This window comes from Fistularia commersonii, chromosome 18 (genome assembly GCF_037954325.1).
Source record: "Fistularia commersonii isolate RoL2024-O1a breed Wild chromosome 18, RoL_Fcom_v1.0, whole genome shotgun sequence".
In the NCBI taxonomy this organism is placed as follows: domain Eukaryota; kingdom Metazoa; phylum Chordata; class Actinopteri; order Syngnathiformes; family Fistulariidae; genus Fistularia; species Fistularia commersonii.
Window position 1 is genome coordinate 966,764 of NC_141301.1, and position 20,737 is coordinate 987,500.

Sequence of the window (20,737 nt, forward strand, 5' to 3'; positions counted from 1 at the left end):
TAGTATCATATACTAAAATTAGATGACAAAAAAGGTATTACTGGTAATTTTTACATTTATAATAAATGATAATATAATAGATTTATAATAAAAAATGTGGGGCTAAATTAATTACATTAATTATTAATGTCAAATAAATACAATAAAAAAATATAAATAAGTGTTTAGAATTTCTGAAATTAATAAAATTATTAAAAAAGAATCATGAAATGATTGATGGATAATCAGTTAGTGGACAAGAAAAAGAAAAAGACTGTTCCATCTTTATTTAAGATCATCCTGAAGCGACGCCAGAATGAGCCAAATAAAACTACAAATTGAAAGTGCAAGATAAAACTACAAAAATGACATGCATCTACAAAATGGAAGTACAAAATAAAACCACCAAAAAACTACACAATATAATTTTTAAAAATGACAAACTTAAGGCTACAAAAAGAACGACATATAAAACTCCTTCTTTCGTCTTTTCCCTTCAGGGGTCTCCACAGGGATTCAACTTTCTCCATCTAAACTAGAAACTTAAGACTACAAAAACAGCTACATGTAAAACTAAAGAATAAAATAAAAAACTACAAGCATAAGGCTATGAAACTACAAAAAATACTCCTAAAACTACAAAAACAACCATGTATAAAACTACAGCATAGAATAAAAAACTACAATCATTAGGCTACAAAAACAACGACATGTAAAACTACAAAACCGCTGAATATAAAACTACAAAATAGAATTTAAAAAATACTACAAACTCAAGACTAGAAAACAACTACATAAGAAACTAGAAAACAACCAAATATAAAACTACAAAATAGAATTAAAAAAAGACTACATACTCAAGACTAGAAAACGACTAAATATAAAACTACAAAATAGAATTAAAATAAAGACTACATACTCCAGAATAGAAAACAACTACATAAGAAACTAGAAAACAACCGAATAAAAAACTACAATAGTACATATGAAACTACAAAAACAAAAACATATGAATCTACAAACTCACCCCTCCATCTTGTCATGAAAACATGATCTCATCACTTTCTCTTCAGACACACACACACACTTTGAATTTCCGTGTGTGTGTGTGTGTAAAGAGCGCTCGAGCGTCACGTGACGTGCGTCACGGGTGATCAGACGTAGTCCCTGACGGCGTGGGCGTGCGGCGGGCGCGTCACGGCGGCCGAGTAGAGCGTCCTGGCGGCGGGCGAGGGGCGAGCGGCGCACAGGGCCGCCCCGCCGGCCAGAAGCAGCCCGGAGGTCACGAAGCCGATGTAGATGGCGGCGCCCAGCTCTCGCTTCAGCGCCTCGGGGACGCGCGGGTCGTGGAAGTCCCTGATGACGCCGTCGGCCGTCCAGGACACGGCGACGGCGGCGGCCAGCGCCGCCAGGCAGAAGGCGGCCCCGGAGCCCAGCACCACCCGGGCCTTGACCCGCGGGTGGCTCAGGCAGTCGGTGCAGCGAGCGCCCAGGAGGAAGAGGAGGAACCCCAGGCAGCCCAGCGCCACGCTGGCGCAGACCAGGCCGCGGGCCGCCTGCAGGTCGGCCGGCAGGTCCAGCAGGGCGTCGTAGAGCTTGCACTGCATCTGACCCGTGTACTCGCTGACGCACGTCATCCACAGACCCTCCCAGAACACCTGCATGACCACCAGCCGCACGCCCACGAACGCCGTCACCTTCCACATGGGCAGGGCGCAGATGAGCACGGCGCCCGCCACGCCGGCGCCCGCCGCGCACGCGCCCAACTCCTGCAGGGCCATGGGACGCCCAGGCTGAAACACAGATATCGGCATATTGGGATCAACGTGGCAAGCAGATACTGTGACGGCATTTGAACACACACACACACACACACACACAGACATCACCGCCCCCCATCGTTTTATATACGCTGACGTTGAACAGCAGGTTAAGATGAATGTTTAGAAATGAAATGAAATAAAATTAAAAATTAAATTAAAATGAATAAAAATACTAAAATATACATAAGAGTATGTTAAACATCAAAAAATTAAACAAAAATTTAGTCAGTAAAATAAAATTAACATGAAATTAGGATGACAAAAAGAAAAGCAAAAAAAAATAAATAAAGATGAATAAACTAAAGTTTAAAAGAAGTAAATAAAATAATGATCTGAAGTTAAAAGTTAAAAAAATTAAATGAAAAAAGTAAAGTTTAAATCAAACTAAAATTACCTTAAATGAAAATGGAGAAAAGAAAATTAAGTAAAATTTAGAACAATGAAATTGAATTAAAATTGAAATTACATTCAATTACAATGGATTAAAATAAATAAGAAAAATCAGAATAAAATAAAACAATGCATCAAATAAAACAAAAATGAATTAAATAAAATTAAAATTAAAATTAGAATAAACAACAATAAAAAAGAAAGAAATTTCAAACTTGATGTACATATAATAAATTAATTGTATAAAATGAAAAAAAAAAATGAGACAAAATAAAACCAAACAAAATAAAATATAAAATGAGAAAAAAATTACATGAAAGGAAAGAACAAAAAATAATTAAATTAATCAAAAGAACATAAAACATCAAATCTAAGAAATTAAATAAGATAACATGTGTTGATTAAATCTCACTGAATTTGAAACAAAAACACACAACAAAATAAAATTAAAGACAGAAAGAAATAAGAAGAGAGACAATACTGATGACATTCAAAATGCCATTTGAAAGGAAGGACTTAAGGAAGATTTTTTTAAGATAACATGAATTTGGTAAAATACATTTAAATACAATGAATCGAACAAAAGGAAAAAGTGAATCAAATTAGCAGACCATGGAGTGTGATACAACAAAACGTTTCAAATTGAATAAAATAAAATATCGTTAAATGCAAAATAAGGTAGCATGGATTTTCTTAAATCACATATTTCAGAAAATATAAAATGAGAAAAAAATAAGATAAAAAGAAATAAAATCAAAAAAAGTATAAAACACAGAAGAAATACCAATAGAAATTAAAATGAGATTACATTTACAACAAATCAAGAAATTTATCAAAACAAGAAGGAATAAAGTTAATTTAAATGACAATAGATAAAATAGAAAACTCAAAAATTAAAACAATAACACAAGATTGAGTACCTTAATTAAATAAAAATAAATGATAAAATAAAAAAAATAGGAGACAGAATGAAATAAAAAGATATAATTTTAAAAAATTAAATCAAGCATTTAGATAAAATGAATGAATGAAAATGACTAAAATGAATAAACAAAAAGAAAATGTCGATTAATCAAATTAATGGAACATGAAATGTGGTAACATTGATAAAAAGATACAAAAATTGAATGAATAAAATATAATAATGAAAAAATAAGATGACACAAAATTGATTAAATCACATTAGAGTTGAATTAATATAAAATAAATTAAAATAAAATATGTAGAGACTCATGTCGCGGATCATTTCCTTGTATTTCAGGAATAGATATCACTGAAACCTGTGGATGTTTGACATCTGCCCTGTCATTCACAGAAACCGGAAGAAATCAGCAGTGAAGTCTGAGAAGAACTGGAAAGCTGTGCTGGGACGGCGCTCGCCGATGTAAAGAAGTATTTCTCAAAGATGGCGTCGTTTCGGGGTGGAGGTCATATTTCCATCCACTGGCTGATTACATCCAGAACGAATGTCCTCATGTCTTTTGCTTGCTCATCCCTGGTTGTTTCATTGACATTCAGGTCTACCTTGCCATGTTAATTTGTACATATGTATATTTGTGTGAACTATTTATGTTCAATAAAAAAACATTACACACAACACTTTATCTGTATATTTTTGAATCTGATGTGAATAAAACGATGACGTGGATCTAATGGAGGTCAGTCTATATCCTTGTCAGGAAGTTAAACCCTCTTTTCAATATATCCTTTCCAAAATTAACAATTGATCGTTCGGTCAGTCGGTCCGATCTTCGATTGGCATTTGCGTGGGAGATCGTGTGTGATCATGACGTCATGAAGTGAAATCAAGCTGCCTTCCAGGTCAAAAAACACGAATAAGTTTGAAATCAAGGTTCAGAGCAGCGGCGTACATGTTGTAATTCTCAGTTTGTCCGCTAGAGGTCGCTGTTTCACCCCGTTGGGGGACAAACATGTAAACCAGGCCTCGATTATACACAACACTTTATATCTGTATATTTTGGAATCTGATATGAATAAATCGATGATGGGGATCTGATGGAGGTCAGTCTATATCCATGTCAGGAAGTTAAACCCACTTTTCGAGAAATAATTTCCAAAATTAATAATAGATAGTCCAGTCAGTCGGTCCGATCTTCGATTGGCATTTGCGTGGGAGATCATGTGTGATCATGACGTCATGAAGTGAAATCAAGCTGCTTTCCTGGTCAAAAAACACGAACAAGTTTGAAATCAAGGTTCAGAGCAGCGGCGTACATATTGTAATTCTCAGTTTGTCCACTAGATGGCGCTGTTTCAACCCCACTGGCGGACAAACACGTAAACCAGGCCTCGATTACACGCAACACTTTATATCTGTATATTTTTGGATCTGATGTGAATAAATCAATATCATGGGTCTGATGGAGGTCAGTCTCTATCCCTGTCAGGAAGTTAAACCCAAATTTCAAGATATCCTTTCCAAAATTAACAATCGATCGTTCAGTCAGTCGGTCCGATCTTCGATTGGCATTTGCGTGGAAGATCATGTGTGATCGTGACGTCATGAAGTGAAATCAAGCTGCCTTCCAGGTCAAAAAACAGCAAAAAGTTTGAAATCACGCCACTCAGCAGCAGCAGCGGCGTACATGATGTAATTCCCGGTTTCTCCGCTAGAGGTCGCTGTTTCTTCGCGATGACGTCATGACCGTGAGGCTCAAATGGAGGCTGCTCGCGCCGGTGTGTCGCCGGACGCCGTGGCGCGCGCCTGTAATCCCAGTTTCCGGGAGGCTGAGGCTGCGGATGGCCGGGCCTCAGGAGCTCTGAGCCGCGGACGGCTGTGCCGATCGGGCGTCCGCGCTAAGCTCGGTACCGATACGGAGCTCCCGGGGGAGCCCGGGAGCCCCGGGTCGTCTAAGGAGGGGCGCACCGGCCCAGGCCGGGAACGGAGCAGGTCAAAGCCCCCGTGCCGACCGGTAGCGGGATCGCGCCCGTGAATAGTCGCCGCGGAGCAGCCTGAGTTACCGGCGAGACGCAGACTTTTTACACACTCTCTTTCACTGGAAACACACACACCGCACCTCACACACACTTCTTACATCTTCTATTTAAGTTAGACAACCCGCGGCTCCTCCATCTTTACGCTGCGGCTCCGAGCGGCTTGGGGAAATACATTTTAAATATTTAATTGGAGTATATTTCATTTGTGTTCAGTCATTTTTTTAACTTTGAGTTCTAAGTTGGAAGATTATTGTCATCTTGAAATATTAAATAAAATTATATTTATTATTTTTCGCCGCTCAAAATAACGTCACACTGCCGGAAGTCGGTATACCCGCCAGCCGGTAAAGTCCCGATGTGCAGATGCTGTGCACAGAAGTTCAGGAGCAGAAGTCCCATAAACCAGGTCAAATAAATATTTATGAAGATATTTTGCAAATATTTATTTTTTATTGTTTACTGACACAGTGATTTTTTTCCCGATTTATTTTTAAAACTCAGGTCAAGGCTCCGCTACACGCTCTGAAAGCCCAAAGCTCAAAAGGAGTTCATTACATAAATAAAATTTAATTTTCTCTGTAATACTTTGTGTATTTCAGAAGCAACACACTTCACACTTGTTTATACAAAGTGTAAAGGTAATAAAAAGCGATATATACAGTGGTACCTTTATTTTAGACGTCAAAAACTAATTGCGGCTCCCGGTGTTTTCTTTTCCAGGGAAACCGAATCCAAATGTCTCTTCGGGTGTTCCGGCTGCGACCCCGTGTTTAGACAAACTATCTTTTGGCCGCGCCTGCAGCGCCCCCTCCTGGTGAGGATGAGTTACTACAACTACTGCAGGCATCCTTTTGGGAACACATCTTAATAAAGACTATTGATCCACATCAAAAAATAAAAAATAAAATAAAATTCCGTCTGCTGGAGTCCGCTGAGCCTCTAGGGGGCGCCAGAGGGCAGAAACCCAGGCGGGGGCAGAAAGAAGGTCAGGGACTGCATTTCCAGGAGGAGGGAGGTCTGAGGGCCAGAAGACCCCGGAGGTCCCTGAAGGACCGGCCCCCCTCTCCCAGACCGGTCTGCGGTTTCCGTGACGACAGACGGAAAATCCCCGAACAAACCTGCTCGGCCCGTTTGGAGCCCAGGAGGAAGACCAGGGCCGACACGGCAGAAGAGGATTTACAGGAAGAATGACAACAACGTCCGCCGGAGGAAGGTCGATACCCAGCCTGTGACCTTCTGGCTCGGAGGAGGAAGTTCTAACCTTCTTGTTTTGATGCAATCTTCTTGCAGAGTACTCCAGAAACAGCGGCCCAGACGCTGATGCTGCACTCGTTCACCCGCAACTTCCTCGTCTTCAGAGAGTTGGTTGGAAACATCAGGAAACAAAAGTCAGAGAAAAAGGAAGGGGATCTTTCAGCAAGTCATCAAACTGAATTCCTTTCGATGGAAAGAACTTCGTGTCCAGTAAGAGGTCACCTGACACCGCTGAACATCCCACAAGAAGAAGATGGAGATGCTACACAGAGAAACTCCAGGCAGGAGAACATGGAGAACCTTCAGCACCAAATCCCTTAAAAATCACTCTGCGATACCAGAAGAAGGCAAAGATAAGTGAGATTGCAAGGAATATTGACCTCTGCCCCCCAGCCAGGAGGTCCCTGGTTGGATTCCCACAGGGTTCCTTCCTGTGTGGAGTCTCCATGTTCTCCCCGTGTCTGCATGGGTTCCTCAGGGTTCCTCCACCATCCAAACACAAGCAGGAGGTTCACTGGAGACCCTAAACTGTCCAGATATGTGAATGAGAGGTATCAATAGTTGTATGTCTTTATTTGTGGGCCTACAAGGGTCCTTCCTCTCGGCCAGTGACAGCTGGGACGGGCTGGACTGCAGGACGGTAGGTTGAACGAATGAATATTCAGCCAGAAAGGACTTCTCGTCCACTTGGACCAGATGGGGAGACGAAGTGAGAAGGACACTTTCCAAACAGATGGAGCTTCCTGTTTAAGAAGGCACGTTTGGTTCCCATGGAACCGCACAGATATGGACACCAATGCCTTGATCATCTGGACCCAAACTTCGGCATCTCTGTCGACATCAGCGCCATAATTGGAATATTACCTTTCACTTTTAACCCATTAACTCCCACAAACGATGTCTCGAGAAGCAACAAGGAGCTGATCTTACTTCGGGTACTACACGGCTATGTGAAGCTAATTCGTGCTCCACTGAACTCCCGAATCAGGTCAGATACTTGCAGATACAATCGCCTCGAATTCTGAAGTCTCACACCCACAACCGAGCGTTTGTGATTCTATCTGCAAGTATCTGACCTGATTCGGGAGTTCAGTGGACCACGAATGGCCTCGTCCGCCGTGCCTTGACCTTCCCCTCCCGGCTGGAACACCTGACCACCCGATGTCTGGAGCGGGTGGTCGGGGAACCGACGTTCAGGCCCCGAGTTCTGCAGCGACCAAAAGGGCCAAACATTATTGGAAGTTGTGCACCCGGACCTTCCTGCCTCTGGCTGCTGCTCCCTGAATGTGACCAAACGGCTAAGACCGGTTCCACATCCTGGAGGAACTCCAGGTATTTGCGTTCAGCAAAGTGACACACACACACACACACACACACACACACACACACTTCACGGTGAATCCCTTTGAATATGAATCACGAGCACCTTGGCTAGTTTCTGTTTGTGAAATAAATGCAAATCACCAAAGAATACCGTCGTCAAGGGGTTTCACTGCTTCTCCTGGACTGAATGGTACCCAACCTTTGCCTCCAACGCCCCTCTTGGAGGTCTTTCGGTGATCTCTTCCCGCCGTAGACCGAACAGATACACCTTCAGAGAAGTTCTACACACCTACCGTTTGTGGATCGGGCATCTGGACGTCAGAGAAATAAAACGTGTACTTTTTGAAACTTGTCCAGAAGAAAGGTGCACCGTACACTAGGCATTTTGAAATCAGGGGCGCGGACAGTCACATCCTGTCAGGACAATATTTATTAAATATCAACCACAGTAAACAGTAAACAAAGATCTCACAAGAATACAATCAAATTATAAAGATTCTGTACAAAGGTTCTCCCGGCTCCTCTCGGGACGATTATTATTGGGTTCTGGCGCTAGTGAAAGCTGGTGAAAGAGGAACTCCGAAGGGTTTGCGGGGGGCGGCTCCTCGTCAAAGATCGTCTCGAGAAAAGGGACGCCGGTGAGCGTCCGAAAAGAAGAAGGAAGTGCGGGCTCGGAGGAGACGGCCCGCAAGGCCAGAGTCCGTCAAGGGGAGAGGTTCAGTCCTTTCGGGCGCAAGGGAGTTGGGTCAGACGTAGGCTCGGCTGGTGGCGGTGGACCGGGCGCCGGCGTATTTGACGGGGTACTCCTGGGCCTCCTTGGGCGGGCAGGAGCTGCAGAGGAGGGCGCCGCCAAGGAAGAGCAGGGCGGCGGTACCCCAGCCCAGGTACAGCGCCGCACCCAACTCCCTCTTCTGGGGGCTGGTCAGGAGGGGGCTGTAGAAATCCCTGATGATGGTGTTGGCGGACCAGCAGACGGGGATGAGGATGAGGAAGCCCGCGATGATGAAGATGATCCCCGAGGCGATGGCCACCTTGGCTTTGGTCACCCGGTCCTCCACGAAGTTAGTGCACTTCCCGCCGGCGATGCCCACCACGATGGCGAAGACGCCGACGATGATGGCGATGACCACCAGGGCGCGGGCGGCCTGCAGGTCCGGGGGCAGCGCCAGCAGAGAGTCGTACACCTTGCACTGCATCTGGCCGGTGCTCTGCATCACGCAGTTCATCCACAAGCCCTCCCAGATCACCTGCGCCGTCACGATGTTGGCGCCGATGAAGGCCGTGACCTTCCACATGGGGATGGCGCAGACCACGATGCTGCCCAGGAAGCCGATGACGGCCAGGACGAAGCCCAGCATCTGTCTCCTCAACGACACCATGATGGTGATGGTCGGGCGCTGACGTTAGATGGGCTGAAGATGAGCGGCCGAGCCGGAAGGTTCAGAATGGGGGCGAAGACTCCAGCGCCCTTAAGTTATAAGGCCCTTCCTGGGGAGGCGGAGTCACGCCATCCTTCCCTCCGACCTGAAACCGTCACTCCGGGTGATTTTCAAGCCCGACGGGATTCTTCGCATTATCTGCGAGCGTTCGGCGAGCGGTTTCGATGAGTCGTCCCGCGAGCCACTTCCGGGGCTCGCAACCGCCGGGGACATTCTTCTGTTTGAAAAAAGCCGGGCCACCATTGGTCCTCCGACCGGGAGATCAGGTCCGGCCACCGTTTTCAGGTTTGAATAAACATTGCCGAGGCAGTTTCATCGGAAAGCTGTGAAAGGACATTTTCCCCCGCGTCATGTGTTTTTTTCCACACCTGTTTTTTTTTTTTTGTGTTGGCCCTTTCGGTAGCCTAAACCCAGAGTGTTTCGGTTTGACTCAAAACACTTCCGGTGTCCTACGGTATTGATATGTGTGGTTATTGTTTGATGAAAACCAAGACTTAATCAACCATGAGGAGTATTTTAACTCATAACCTGGTTTAGGGTCTTTTTTTTAAATAAACATGAAGAAACTGTAATTATACTGTTATTACACTGTTATTACATCATTATTACACTGTTATTACACATGTTTATGTGTTCCTTTTTTTGTAGGTTGGAAATTTTTGGTTTCCTTTTTTCTACTTTACCTTGTGAACTCTTATGAGACGAAATGAATGTTGGACGTTCTCACACACACACACACACACACACACACACACACACACACACGTACAAAATCCCCACAAACAGGTGGAGTCATTCAGGATGTTTTTCTTTTTATTGACACCAGCTGATATTTACACAAAACAAACAAATCACATCCTATTTACAAAGACATCGACAAGCACGTGACCTTTAACCCCCCACGTGGTCCAGCCAGGCTCTCGCCTTCCCGCCGTCAGTCAACGCCTCGCACACGTCGCTCACATGTACGGCCCGTTAACGTTGGATGCCGGGGCGCCGTACGGCTTGGCGGGAACGTAGGAGCCGGACCCGGCGTAGGGTCGGCCGGAGGCGAGAGCGTAAACGGGGCTGTACGCCGTCGGCATCACGTATGGGTACACGGGCGGCAGAAGGTAACCGGGGTATCTGTATGCTGGCCTCTGAGGGGGGCAGGAAGTGATGAGCGTGATGCCTCCGACCAGCAGGACGGCTGCTGAGGCCCAGCCGATGTAGATGGAGGCGCCGAGCTCCCGTCGCTGCGTGTTGGGGCGCCGGCGTATTTGACGGGGTACTCCTGGGCCTCCTTGGGAGGGCAGGAGCTGCAGAGGAGGGCGCCGCCAAGGAAGAGCAGGGCGGCGGTACCCCAGCCCAGGTACAGCGCCGCACCAAACTCCCTCTTCTGGGAGCTGGTCAGGAGGGGGCTGTAGAAATCCCTGATGATGGTGTTGGCGGACCAGCAGACGGGGATGAGGATGAGGATGCCCGCGATGATGAAGATGATCCCCGAGGCGATGGCCACCTTGGCTTTGGTCACCCGGTCCTCCACGGAGTTCGTGCACTTCCCGCCGGCGATGCCCACCACGATGGCGAAGACGCCGACGATGATGGCGATGACCACCAGGGCGCGGGCGGCCTGCAGGTCCGGGGCAGAGAGTCGTACACCTTGCACTGCATCTGGCTGGTGCTCTGCATCACGCAGTTCATCCACAAGCCCTCCCAGATCACCTGCGCCGTCACGATGTTGGCGCCGATGAAGGTCGTGACCCTCCATATGGGGATGGCGCAGACCATGATGCTGCCCAGGAAGCCGATGACGGCCAGGACGAAGCCCAGCATCTGTCTCCTCAACGACACCATGATGGTGATGGTCGGGCGCTGACGTTAGATGGGCTGAAGATGAGCGGCCGAGCCGGAAGGTTCAGAATGGGGGCGAAGACTCCAGCGCCCTTAAGTTATAAGGCCCTTCCTGGGGAGGCGGAGTCACGCCGTCCTTCCCTCCGACCTGAAACCGTCACTCCGGGTGATTTTCAAGGTCGACCGGATTCTTCGGATTAACTGCGAGCGTTTGGTGAGCAGTTTTGGTGAGTCGTCCCGCGAGCCACTTCCGGGGCTCGCAACCGCCGGGGACATTCTTCTGTTTGAAAAAAGCCGGGCCACCATTGGTCCTCCGACCGGGAGATCAGGTCCGGCCACCGTTTTCAGGTTTGAATAAACATCGCCGAGGCAGTTTCACCTGAAAGCTGTGAAAGGACATTTTCCCCCGCGTCATGTTTTTTTTTCCACACCTGTTTTTTTTTTTTTTTGTGTTGGCCCTTTCGGTAGCCTAAACCCAGAGTGTTTCGGTTTGACTCAAAACAGTTCCGGTGTCCTACGGTATTGTTATGTGTGGTTATTGTTTGATGAAAACCAAGACTTAATCAACCATGAGGAGTATTTTAACTCATAACCTGGTTTGGGGTCTTTTTTTTAAATAAACAACATGAAGAAACTGTAATTATACTGTTATTACACTGTTATTACATCATTATTACACTGTTATTACACATGTTTATGTGTTCTTTGTTTTTTTTGTATGTTGGAAATTTTTGGTTTCCTTTTTTCCACTTTACCTTGTGAACTCTTTTGAGACGAGTTGAATGTTAGATGTTCTCACACACACACACACACACACACACACACACGTACAAAATCCCCACAAACAGGTGGAGTCATTCAGGATGTTTTTCTTTTTATTGACACCAGCTGATATTTACACGAAACAAACAAATCACATCCTATTTACAAAGACATCGACAAGCACCTGACCTTTAACCCCCCGCGTGGTCCAGCCAGGCTCTCGCCTTCCCGCCGTCAGTCAACGCCTCGCGCACGTCCTTCACATGTACGGCCCGTTAACGTTGGATGCCGGGGCGCCGTACGGCTTGGCGGGAACGTAGGAGCCGGACGCGGTGTAGGGTCGGCCGGAGGCGGGAGCGTAAACAGGGCTGTACGCCGTCGGCGCCGCGTACGGGTACACGGGCGGCGGCGGGTAGCCGGGGTATCCGTACGCCGGCCTCTGAGGGGGGCAGGAAGTGGTGAGCGTGATGCCTCCGACCAGCAGGATGGCGGCCGAGGCCCAGCCGATGTAGATGGCGGCGCCGAGCTCCCGCCGCTGCGTGTTGATGGTCAGCGGGCTCTGGAAGTCGGTGATGGTGATGGCGGCCGACCAGCACACGGGGATCAGGACCAGGACGGCGGCCGCGATGATCAGGCAGCCGCCCACGATCACCACCTTGGCGTTGGAGGAGTCCTTCTTCAAGCAGCCGATGCATTTGGCGCCGACGAAAGTGACGATGAACCCGATGAAGCCGAAGACCAGGGAGATGATGACCAGGGCGCGAGCCGCCTGCAGGTCCCTGGAGAGCCTCATCACCGATTCGTTGAGTTTGCACTGCATCTGTCCGGTGCTTTGCATCACGCAGTTCATCCACAGGCCGTCCCAGATGATCTGCCCCGTCACGATGTTGGCGCCGATGTAGGAGGTCACCCTCCACATGGGGACGCCGCAGGTCACCGCCACGCCGATCAGCCCGATGAAGCTGATCACCTGACCCGCCACCTCCTTGCCGATCCTCCCCATGGCGAAGAGGACGGGTTCCCGGCGAGGAGGATGAACGCCGCTCCGGCTCGTTCGCTGCTCGTGAGGAGACTGAGCCGCGGGAGCGCCGCGGCGGCGGCGAGAGGAGTTTTTCTGGAAAGGCGAGATTCTTCCGCCCTCGGAGTGGCACCTCCTCCTCCTCAGAGGGTTTTGTGATGCAGAGGAAGCGTCGCTCCTCCCGGATGGACGTCCGGCGACCGCAAGCGAACGCGCGTCGCCTTCTTCGATTCCGGGTTGGTCGGCGTTTCCTCGTCGATTTGAAAGAAAATGTCCGTCCAGGTCGTCGCTAATTCTGATTAGCGGGTTTTCATCGGAGTGAGAATCTGTTCGTTCGTAACAAGGACGTCTGCCGCCTTCCTTGTTACGGCAACACACTCCGCTGTTTGTGGAAAAGCGGGTCAAACCGGTCGGACCGGACGCATCACACACACACACACACACACACACACACACACACACTGAAAGCATTGCTCCGCACGGCCATCTTTAAAAATCACTTGTGATTTCACATAATTTCCAAATGAATTGCGAGGTGTGTTTCATACACACACACACACACACACACACACGGGAATCTACGCTGGAATTCACACAGATTCCAGGAGACAGACGGATGTTTGTCCGCAGAAGAACCCAGATGGCGAGCGAGGTCTCGCCTCTCAGGAGAAGGAAAACAGCGTTGGGAGGCGGAGAAGGTGTTTATTGACATCATCAGGACGTTACAAGGTTCACACACACTTCTGCTCTCCAGAGAACACCAGACCAGGCGATCTCCAGATCTGCCGCACACACAACCAGGAAAAAGGAGTTTGGATCACCGATGCCGCCACCTTTCCATTCACGCCATCAGCAATAAACGTTGAGAAAACGAAATCAGTAAAAGACCCGAATGATTGCGGGCGGAGATCTTCCCCGGCTCCTGAGGAGCTCACACGTACTCCCTGGAGGTGGACGTGGACTTCCCGGGCGTGAACCTGGGCACGTACTGGGGGCGCTCGTGCTTCGGGGGGCAGTTCCAGCACAGCAGCCCCCCTCCCGTCAGCAGCATGGCGGCGGCGGCCCAGCCCACGTACAGCGCCGAGCCCAGCTCGTACTTCTGCTCCAGCAGCAGCGGGCTGTAGAAGTTCCTGATGGTGTTGTTGGCCGACCAGGAGACGGGGATGAGGCACAGCAGCCCCGAGGCGATGAAGAGGACGCCGGCCAGGATGCAGGCTTTGGCCTTGGCGCGCTCCTCCGCCATGCAGTTGGTGCACTTCCCCCCCGCGATGGAAAGGGCGGCGCCGAAGATCCCGACCAGGATGGAGATGATCACCATGGCGCGGGCGGCCTGGAGGTCCTGGGGCAGCGCCAGCATGGAGTCGTACATCTTGCACTGCATCTGCCCGGTGCTCTGGACCACGCAGTTCATCCACATGCCCTGCCAGAGGGTCTGCGCCGTGATGATGTTGGCGCCGACGAAGGCGGAGACCTTCCAGGTGGGCAGCGCGCAGACCACCACCACCAGGAACCAGCCCGCCACCGACAGAGAGATGGCCGTGATCTGGATCCCCTGGGAGACCATCTCCGGGTTCCGGGAGAGCTCGACCGCAGAAGACGAGAACCCGGCGAGAGCGGAGGCTTTTGTAGGCCGCCGCGTGGGAAGTGGCGCCAGGACATGGGGGCGCTCGTCTCTGATTGGCCGGAGGCAGTTTACACACAAACACACGGCCGGCGACCTTCGGTCCTGCTGACCCGCTGAATCTCAGCTTCAAGGTCAGAACGTCTTCTCTCTCCTGGGTGATCCAGAGGGCGGAGGTGTTTGAAACACCACGCCGAGGTGGACGGCTCACGCAGAAGACAGAAAAAAGAAAAGAAGAGGAAGCCGACGTACCGCCGTCACCGGCCACACGGGGGCAGCAGAGAGCAGCCAACGCTCCACACACACACACACACACACACACACACACACACATAAATATACATCTCCCACAGCAAATCCACCAGACCTTCTCCTCTCACACCAACTAACTTCCTCTTTCCCGTTCTGGTTTCTCTCCAGACCTCCTGCCTGGCAGCGCGAAACCAAGGTTCTACCCAGATCTTCTGCATCCCTCCATCTCAGTGAGGCTTCATCTCCAGAACATCTACCATGTGCTGACCCTCTCCATCCTCCTCACTCCTCAAAGAGAACCTCCACATCTTCACCTCTGCTTCCAGTTTTATCACCCCTGACAATTTCTCCACTCATTCCAACCTGAATGAGTCCTTGAACTCCACCTTCTTCACCTCCACTCCCTGCAACCTCACCCTTCTGCTGTGTCCCTCTTCTTCACACACATGTATTCCATCTGGCTGCTGCTAACCTTCACGCCTCCACCTCGCTAGATGTTCCTCCAGCTGCTCCCTGCTATATCACAGTATCATCTGCATACATGGAGATGCGTCACCATAGTGAACTGGAAGGGGCTCAGAGCTGCTCCCTGATGTAGCCTAGCCTCCACCAGGACCTCCTCCATCCCAGCTCACCGCTCTCCTACACCTTTATGTTCTGCACCACCCGGGCAAACCCCGGAGTACCGGAGGCCAAGAGGTTCCTCTTTGGCACCAAGTTGTATGCTTTTTGCAGATCGACAAGGACTCGATGTATAAAGACAAACATAAACAGAAATAAACCCCTCCGGTGACGTGATGTTGTTGAAATGATTTATTTGTATTTACAGACGTTCAAACCACAAAATATACAAAAAAAAAAAATTCAAAAAAGCAAAAAACGGACGCGAGCGTTGGCCCCGCCCCCTCTGGTGCCCCACCCCCCAACCCACCCCAACCGTCAGTCCTCGCCGCCCGCAGGGCTGGGCGCAGCGCTCAAAGCGCAAGTCCAAACTTGAGTTTCTAAAGCAAAAAGGAGTGAAATGGTGCTGGTCGGGTCGCCGCCGCCGCCGCCGGGCCTCAGACGTAGTCCTTGGGCCCGGTGGAGCGCGCCGCCGAGTACTTGGCCGAGTAGCCGTCCTTCTTGGGGCAGTTGGCGCAGAGCAGCGCCCCGCCCAGGATGAGCAGGCCGGAGGCGCCCCAGCCGATGAAGAGCGACGCCCCCAGCTCCATCCTCGGGGTGTTACCCAACATGGGGCTGTAGAAGTTCCTGATGATGTTGTTGGCGGTCCAGCTGACGGGGACGAGGCACAGCAGCCCGGACACGATGAAGAACACGCCGGACGCCACGCCGATCTTGGACTTGGCGCCCTCGTCCTCCACGCAGTTGGTGCACTTGCCGCCGGCCAGGCTGAGCAGCACGCCGATGATCCCCACCAGGATGGAGATGATGGTGAGGGCGCGGGCGGCCTGAAGGTACTGCGACAGCTCCAGCATGGAGTCGTACACCTTGCACTGCATCTGCCCCGTGCTCTGGACCACGCAGCTCATCCAGATGCCCTTCCAGGTGGTCTGGGCCGTCACGATGCTCTGGCCCACGAACGCCGTCACCTCCCACTGCGGGAGCGCGCACGTGACGATCACGCCGATCCAGCCGATCAGGCACAGGGCCGTGCCCAGGATCTGGAAGGTGGCCGATACCATGTCTGCTCGGGTAGCTTCTCGCCGGAGAAGAAGTAGAAGTCCGCTGAGGTGTTCGCCGTGGAGATCCCGCGGAGAAAATGGTCAAAACCGGTCGGGGACGGCGGTTTTTATGCGCCTGCTCAGGGAGGAGCCACACACACACACACACACACACACACATCGGTGGTGCAATTAATGCAACACACACACACATGCACACACACTCAGACATGTGTCATCATGTCGGTTTCTGTAGACAACAGCGGGTTGTGGTGAGTCACCGCAACTTCTGCACCTGCTGACAGGTGCAGACCTTCTCCAACACCCAGACCTGCAGGTGGAGGGGAGGCACTTTCAGTTGTATCGATCGTATCGATTGTATCGATTGTATCGATCGTATCGATCGTATCGATCGTATCGATTGTATCGACGGAGGGAAGTTAAAAACACACACACGGATCGTAAACCCACAGATTCCAATCAAAAGAGGAAGTATTTCCGTTACACTGCTCAGTTTTTGGTGAAGTTATTACAAAGTCTGAACAATAACACACACACACACACACACACACACACACACACACACACTCATACACACACAAAGGCACACACACTCATACACACATACAAATGCGCCAACACTTTTTGGGTTACCTGTGTTATTCCATCATGTAATCTAATCCAATGTAATCTAAAGGTATGTAAACTCATCTAATCTAAATGTAATTTATCTAATTTTATCTAATGTAATCAAATCCAATCTAAATGTAATGCAATCTAAACTAATCTAAATGTAACTAATCTAATCTGAACATGATGTAAAATGTAACATAACAGACTCCAGTGTAATCTAATCTATCCTTTCTAAAGTAATCCAGATAATCTGATGAAAAATCGAAATAATTAAACATTAATTCAATAAAAATATTGAATTGGTTGTAATCTTAAGTAATCTAAATGTATCTGATGTGATCTAATCTGTAATGAAACTGAATTAAATGTGATCTTGATCATTGAATGTAATCTATTCTTCTCAAGGTAATCCAGGTCATCTGACAAGTAATCTAATCTAATCTGGGGTAATGTAACTATGGTGGTGTAATCTACCCCTAACTCATGGAATGTAATCCAAAATAACCTGAATGTACAATATGCTTTCATCTTGGATGTAACTGGATCTAATGTAATCCAGATAGTTTTATGAAATGTAATCTATTCCTCTCGAGATCTTCAGAGAATCGAACTGATGTAGGACGAGTCTAATCTGACATAATTTCAAATAACTGAATTTAATCTGATCTAATCCATTTGAACAGACTGCTATGTAATAGTAATGTAATGCTAAGGTAACGCTAATGTAACCCATCTAATCTAAAATACTGTGATGCTAATGCTAATGTAATGTAATGTAATCCAATCTCACAGATGCCAGATTAATTAATCAGGGGAAAACTGCACAAGAAAAGTTTGGAGATCCAAAATCAATCCATTAATTGTGTGTCATATTCCATGTTATAATTATCAACAAAGTGATTCATCAAAACAAAACAAAAAAAAAAACCCGAAAGTTAAAAAATAACCAGAAACTGATGATGCCATCCTGTCACAAATAGCACAAAGGCAACATTACGTCACTGATGAACACACCCACACCCACACCCACACACACACACACACACACACAGCGATTGTTCGTGTGTATGTGACCGTCACGGATGGATGACCTTTGACCCCCAAGGCTGCCGGGCCCGACTTGTTCTGCACTCGCAACTTAGCAAACCTGCTCGCTAGTTATTACCCTGCTATCACCACGGCAACAACAGCCCGCTTTCTTATTATTGCCCATTATTCCCACATTTTCAGACCAACGGACGCAAATAACCGAACCCGCTTACTTCCAGGCGGGATTTAATCTGGATTAATCACGATTAATCGCGATTAAACTGGGAAAATAAGTAAAAGTCTGACCTGTGAGCGACGGCAGGCTGCGGTGGCGAGCTCTCCGGGTCCGGCGAGGGAGATGAGCTGTGCACGGCGGGAGGAAGGAGGCGAAGTGGAGGAAGAGGAGGAAGACGAGGGTCCGAGCGACGGCGGTCTGCCGGGGGAAGGAGGGCGGAGAGAGATCGTCTGTCGGGTCAACGGGTGAACGCATGAATGGAGGCAGTGTCTCGGGGTGATAATACCAGGGCTTGATCCGGGGGGAGCCCGGAGATCGGGTTCCGGGCGGGGGGGGAGGAATGTCCCAAATGAAGATCCCGTGGAGAGATGGTTTCAGAGGGAGGGGGGTTGACCTCCGGCGCCCGCCGTGACCTCCGAACCCCCGACCGTGACGTCGGCGGCCTCGGCGAGGCGGTGAAAGGGTTAACCCCGTTCCTGCCGCGGAGGGTAAACAACAGGCAACGGCCGGCGGAACGGGTTTAGTGGCGGCGGCGGCGGCGGCGGCCGTGGGAGAACGCCGGGGGCGGCTCCGGGGCGACGTGTCCCGGCAGGCAGGCCGGGACGCCGGCGTAACGGCGAGCTGTCAGGGGGACGCCACGCCTCAGAGATGATGTCATATCCTGTCATTCATATCACATCGTGTCATCATATTGTATCTATAACACCTTAGTGTGGTTTCATATCACTTCATACAGTATTTCATTATAGTATCATACAATACTGCATCATAGTATCATTTAGTATTGCATCATAGCATTATATAGTACTGCATCATAGCATCATACAGTACTGCATCATAGTATCATATAGTATTGCATCATAGCATTATATAGTACTGCATCATAGTATCATATAGTACTGCATCATAGTATCATATAGTACTGCATCATAGTATCATATAGTACTGCATCATAGTATCATATAGTATTGCATCATAGCATTATATAGTACTGCATCATAGTATCATATAGTACTGTATCATAGTATCATTTAGTATTGCATCATAGCATCATACAGTACTGCATCATAGTATCATATAGTATTGCATCATAGCATTATATAGTACTGCATCATAGTATCATATAGTACTGCATCATAGTATCATATAGTACTGCATCATAGTATCATATAGTATTGTATGATAGTAGTGTAGTTTTCTTTCATAGTGTCATATATAAAATTGTATCATAGTATAATTTAGTATTGTACCATAGTATTACATAGTATTGTATTGTAGTATCATAGTTTTGTTTCATAGCATCATTTAGTATTGTATCATAGTATCATAGTACTTGGGCTAGTTTTGAATCTTTGAGTATAATTCAGTATTATAGTATTACTATATAGTATCATTTCGTGTTGCATTGTACAGTATCATATAATACTGCAACATGTACTAGATGTAGCGTTGTATCATATAGTACTGTATACTACAGTATAATTTAGTGTTGTATCCCATAGTATAATTCAGTAATGTATCATAGGCTGTACTTAAATATTATACCATATGGTATCATTTACTATTGTAACATGGAGTATTTTTTTCAGATGTTATTGTTTTTAATCACAGTATCACATAGTACTAGGTTTCACAACAGTGAATCATAGTATGTCGATGAGTCATAGTGCACCCTGTAGTATCATGTAGTATAATTTAGCATCATACAGTATCATATAGTACTGTATGATATTGTATCACATCGTATCATTTAGTACATTATTCAATCACATAGCATGTTTTGGTGTCATTCTGTGTTCTTTGTATCACATCTCCAATTTGACTTTCAATTCCATGTATTATCAATAAAGTATTCTCATACGTACTCTGCAGTACTCTATTACTTCAAATGATGCTAACAAGAAGCTATTGTGCGCTAACATCGTGTCGCATCGTGCGTCTCAGTACCAAAGTTCACCGGTCCGGTTAGCCATTAGCCGTTAGCCGTGAGGACATAAATGTGACCTTCCTCATTCCAGCCAGGAGGGAAACCTCAGCTTCCTTCTTCTTCTCAAACTTCCTGATTCTTCAGCTTGAATGAAACCTGCTTACGTCAGAACACAGAGAACGGAGAACATACAGGGGAAGGTGGCGGACATGATGTTATTACTCTGTCATTAGGAGACATAAGCCTCGCCGACGCTTCTCCTGGAGGGGTTCTATAAATAGTTCTGACGTTTTTATTTTTTTTTCTTAATTGCATTTTGAGGGAACGTGAGAGAACATCCACCGCTGGTCTCCATGAACGAGGCCTTCATGGTCGCGATGAGGAGGTTGACTGAACCCGTCCGACCAGTCGAGCGCCGACATGTCGGAGTTCACCAACTGTCCCCGTGGGGGGGGGAGGGTGTTCTACTGTATAGAACTGCAGTAGATGAAGTACTCCTGGTACTTTCTGAAGTACTACAGAAGTCAAGATCGTGTGCACCTGCTGCCCCCGGTGGTCATCAGCGGTACTGCAGCGGGTATTTCTGTAAAATAGAGAAAT

At 47.9% G+C, this 20,737-nt stretch overlaps 4 protein-coding genes, 1 non-coding gene and 2 pseudogenes across 8 annotated transcripts; 1 reads left to right on the forward strand and 6 right to left on the reverse strand.

The window, feature by feature from the left end:
- Positions 1–261: 261 nt before the first annotated feature.
- On the reverse strand, positions 262–20,591 carry LOC147224094 (claudin-4-like). 4 transcript variants are annotated; one of them, XM_086165064.1, is made up of 3 exons: positions 20,158–20,591; positions 18,282–18,831; positions 262–1,772 (listed from the first exon to the last, which is right to left on the reverse strand). In XM_086165064.1, exon 3 carries the CDS (start codon positions 1,758–1,760, stop codon positions 1,134–1,136), a length of 627 nt encoding a protein of 208 aa, XP_086021190.1. In that variant the 5' UTR covers positions 1,761–1,772; positions 18,282–18,831; positions 20,158–20,591; the 3' UTR covers positions 262–1,133. The 4 variants fall into 4 exon arrangements, 3 of the variants coding, with proteins under 3 accessions (XP_086021190.1, XP_086021188.1, XP_086021189.1); XM_086165062.1 differs by having other exon boundaries at positions 18,282–18,408; positions 18,497–20,591; XM_086165063.1 differs by having other exon boundaries at positions 18,282–18,871; positions 20,158–20,182.
- Positions 4,897–5,193, forward strand: LOC147224095 (signal recognition particle RNA). Its single transcript, XR_015107513.1, has one exon.
- LOC147224096 (claudin-4-like) lies at positions 8,140–9,185 on the reverse strand. The gene has a single exon (XM_086165060.1). The coding sequence runs from the start codon at positions 9,104–9,106 to the stop codon at positions 8,474–8,476; it is 633 nt and encodes a 210-aa protein (XP_086021186.1). The 5' UTR covers positions 9,107–9,185; the 3' UTR covers positions 8,140–8,473.
- Positions 9,999–11,055, reverse strand: LOC147224097 (claudin-4-like; annotated as a pseudogene).
- Positions 11,860–13,394, reverse strand: LOC147224098 (claudin-1 pseudogene; annotated as a pseudogene).
- LOC147224099 (claudin-4-like) lies at positions 13,462–14,458 on the reverse strand. The gene has a single exon (XM_086165061.1). The coding sequence runs from the start codon at positions 14,341–14,343 to the stop codon at positions 13,711–13,713; it is 633 nt and encodes a 210-aa protein (XP_086021187.1). The 5' UTR covers positions 14,344–14,458; the 3' UTR covers positions 13,462–13,710.
- On the reverse strand, positions 15,585–16,427 carry LOC147224100 (claudin-like protein ZF-A89). Its single transcript, XM_086165066.1, has one exon. The coding sequence runs from the start codon at positions 16,332–16,334 to the stop codon at positions 15,711–15,713; it is 624 nt and encodes a 207-aa protein (XP_086021192.1). The 5' UTR covers positions 16,335–16,427; the 3' UTR covers positions 15,585–15,710.
- Positions 20,592–20,737: the final 146 nt, after the last annotated feature.

Coding starts and splice junctions, on each gene's coding strand:
- LOC147224094 (XM_086165064.1), bottom strand. CDS start 1,760: ATGGCCCTGCAGGAGTTGGGCGCGTGCGCGGCGGGCGCCGGCGTGGCG.
- LOC147224096 (XM_086165060.1), bottom strand. CDS start 9,106: ATGGTGTCGTTGAGGAGACAGATGCTGGGCTTCGTCCTGGCCGTCATC.
- LOC147224099 (XM_086165061.1), bottom strand. CDS start 14,343: ATGGTCTCCCAGGGGATCCAGATCACGGCCATCTCTCTGTCGGTGGCG.
- LOC147224100 (XM_086165066.1), bottom strand. CDS start 16,334: ATGGTATCGGCCACCTTCCAGATCCTGGGCACGGCCCTGTGCCTGATC.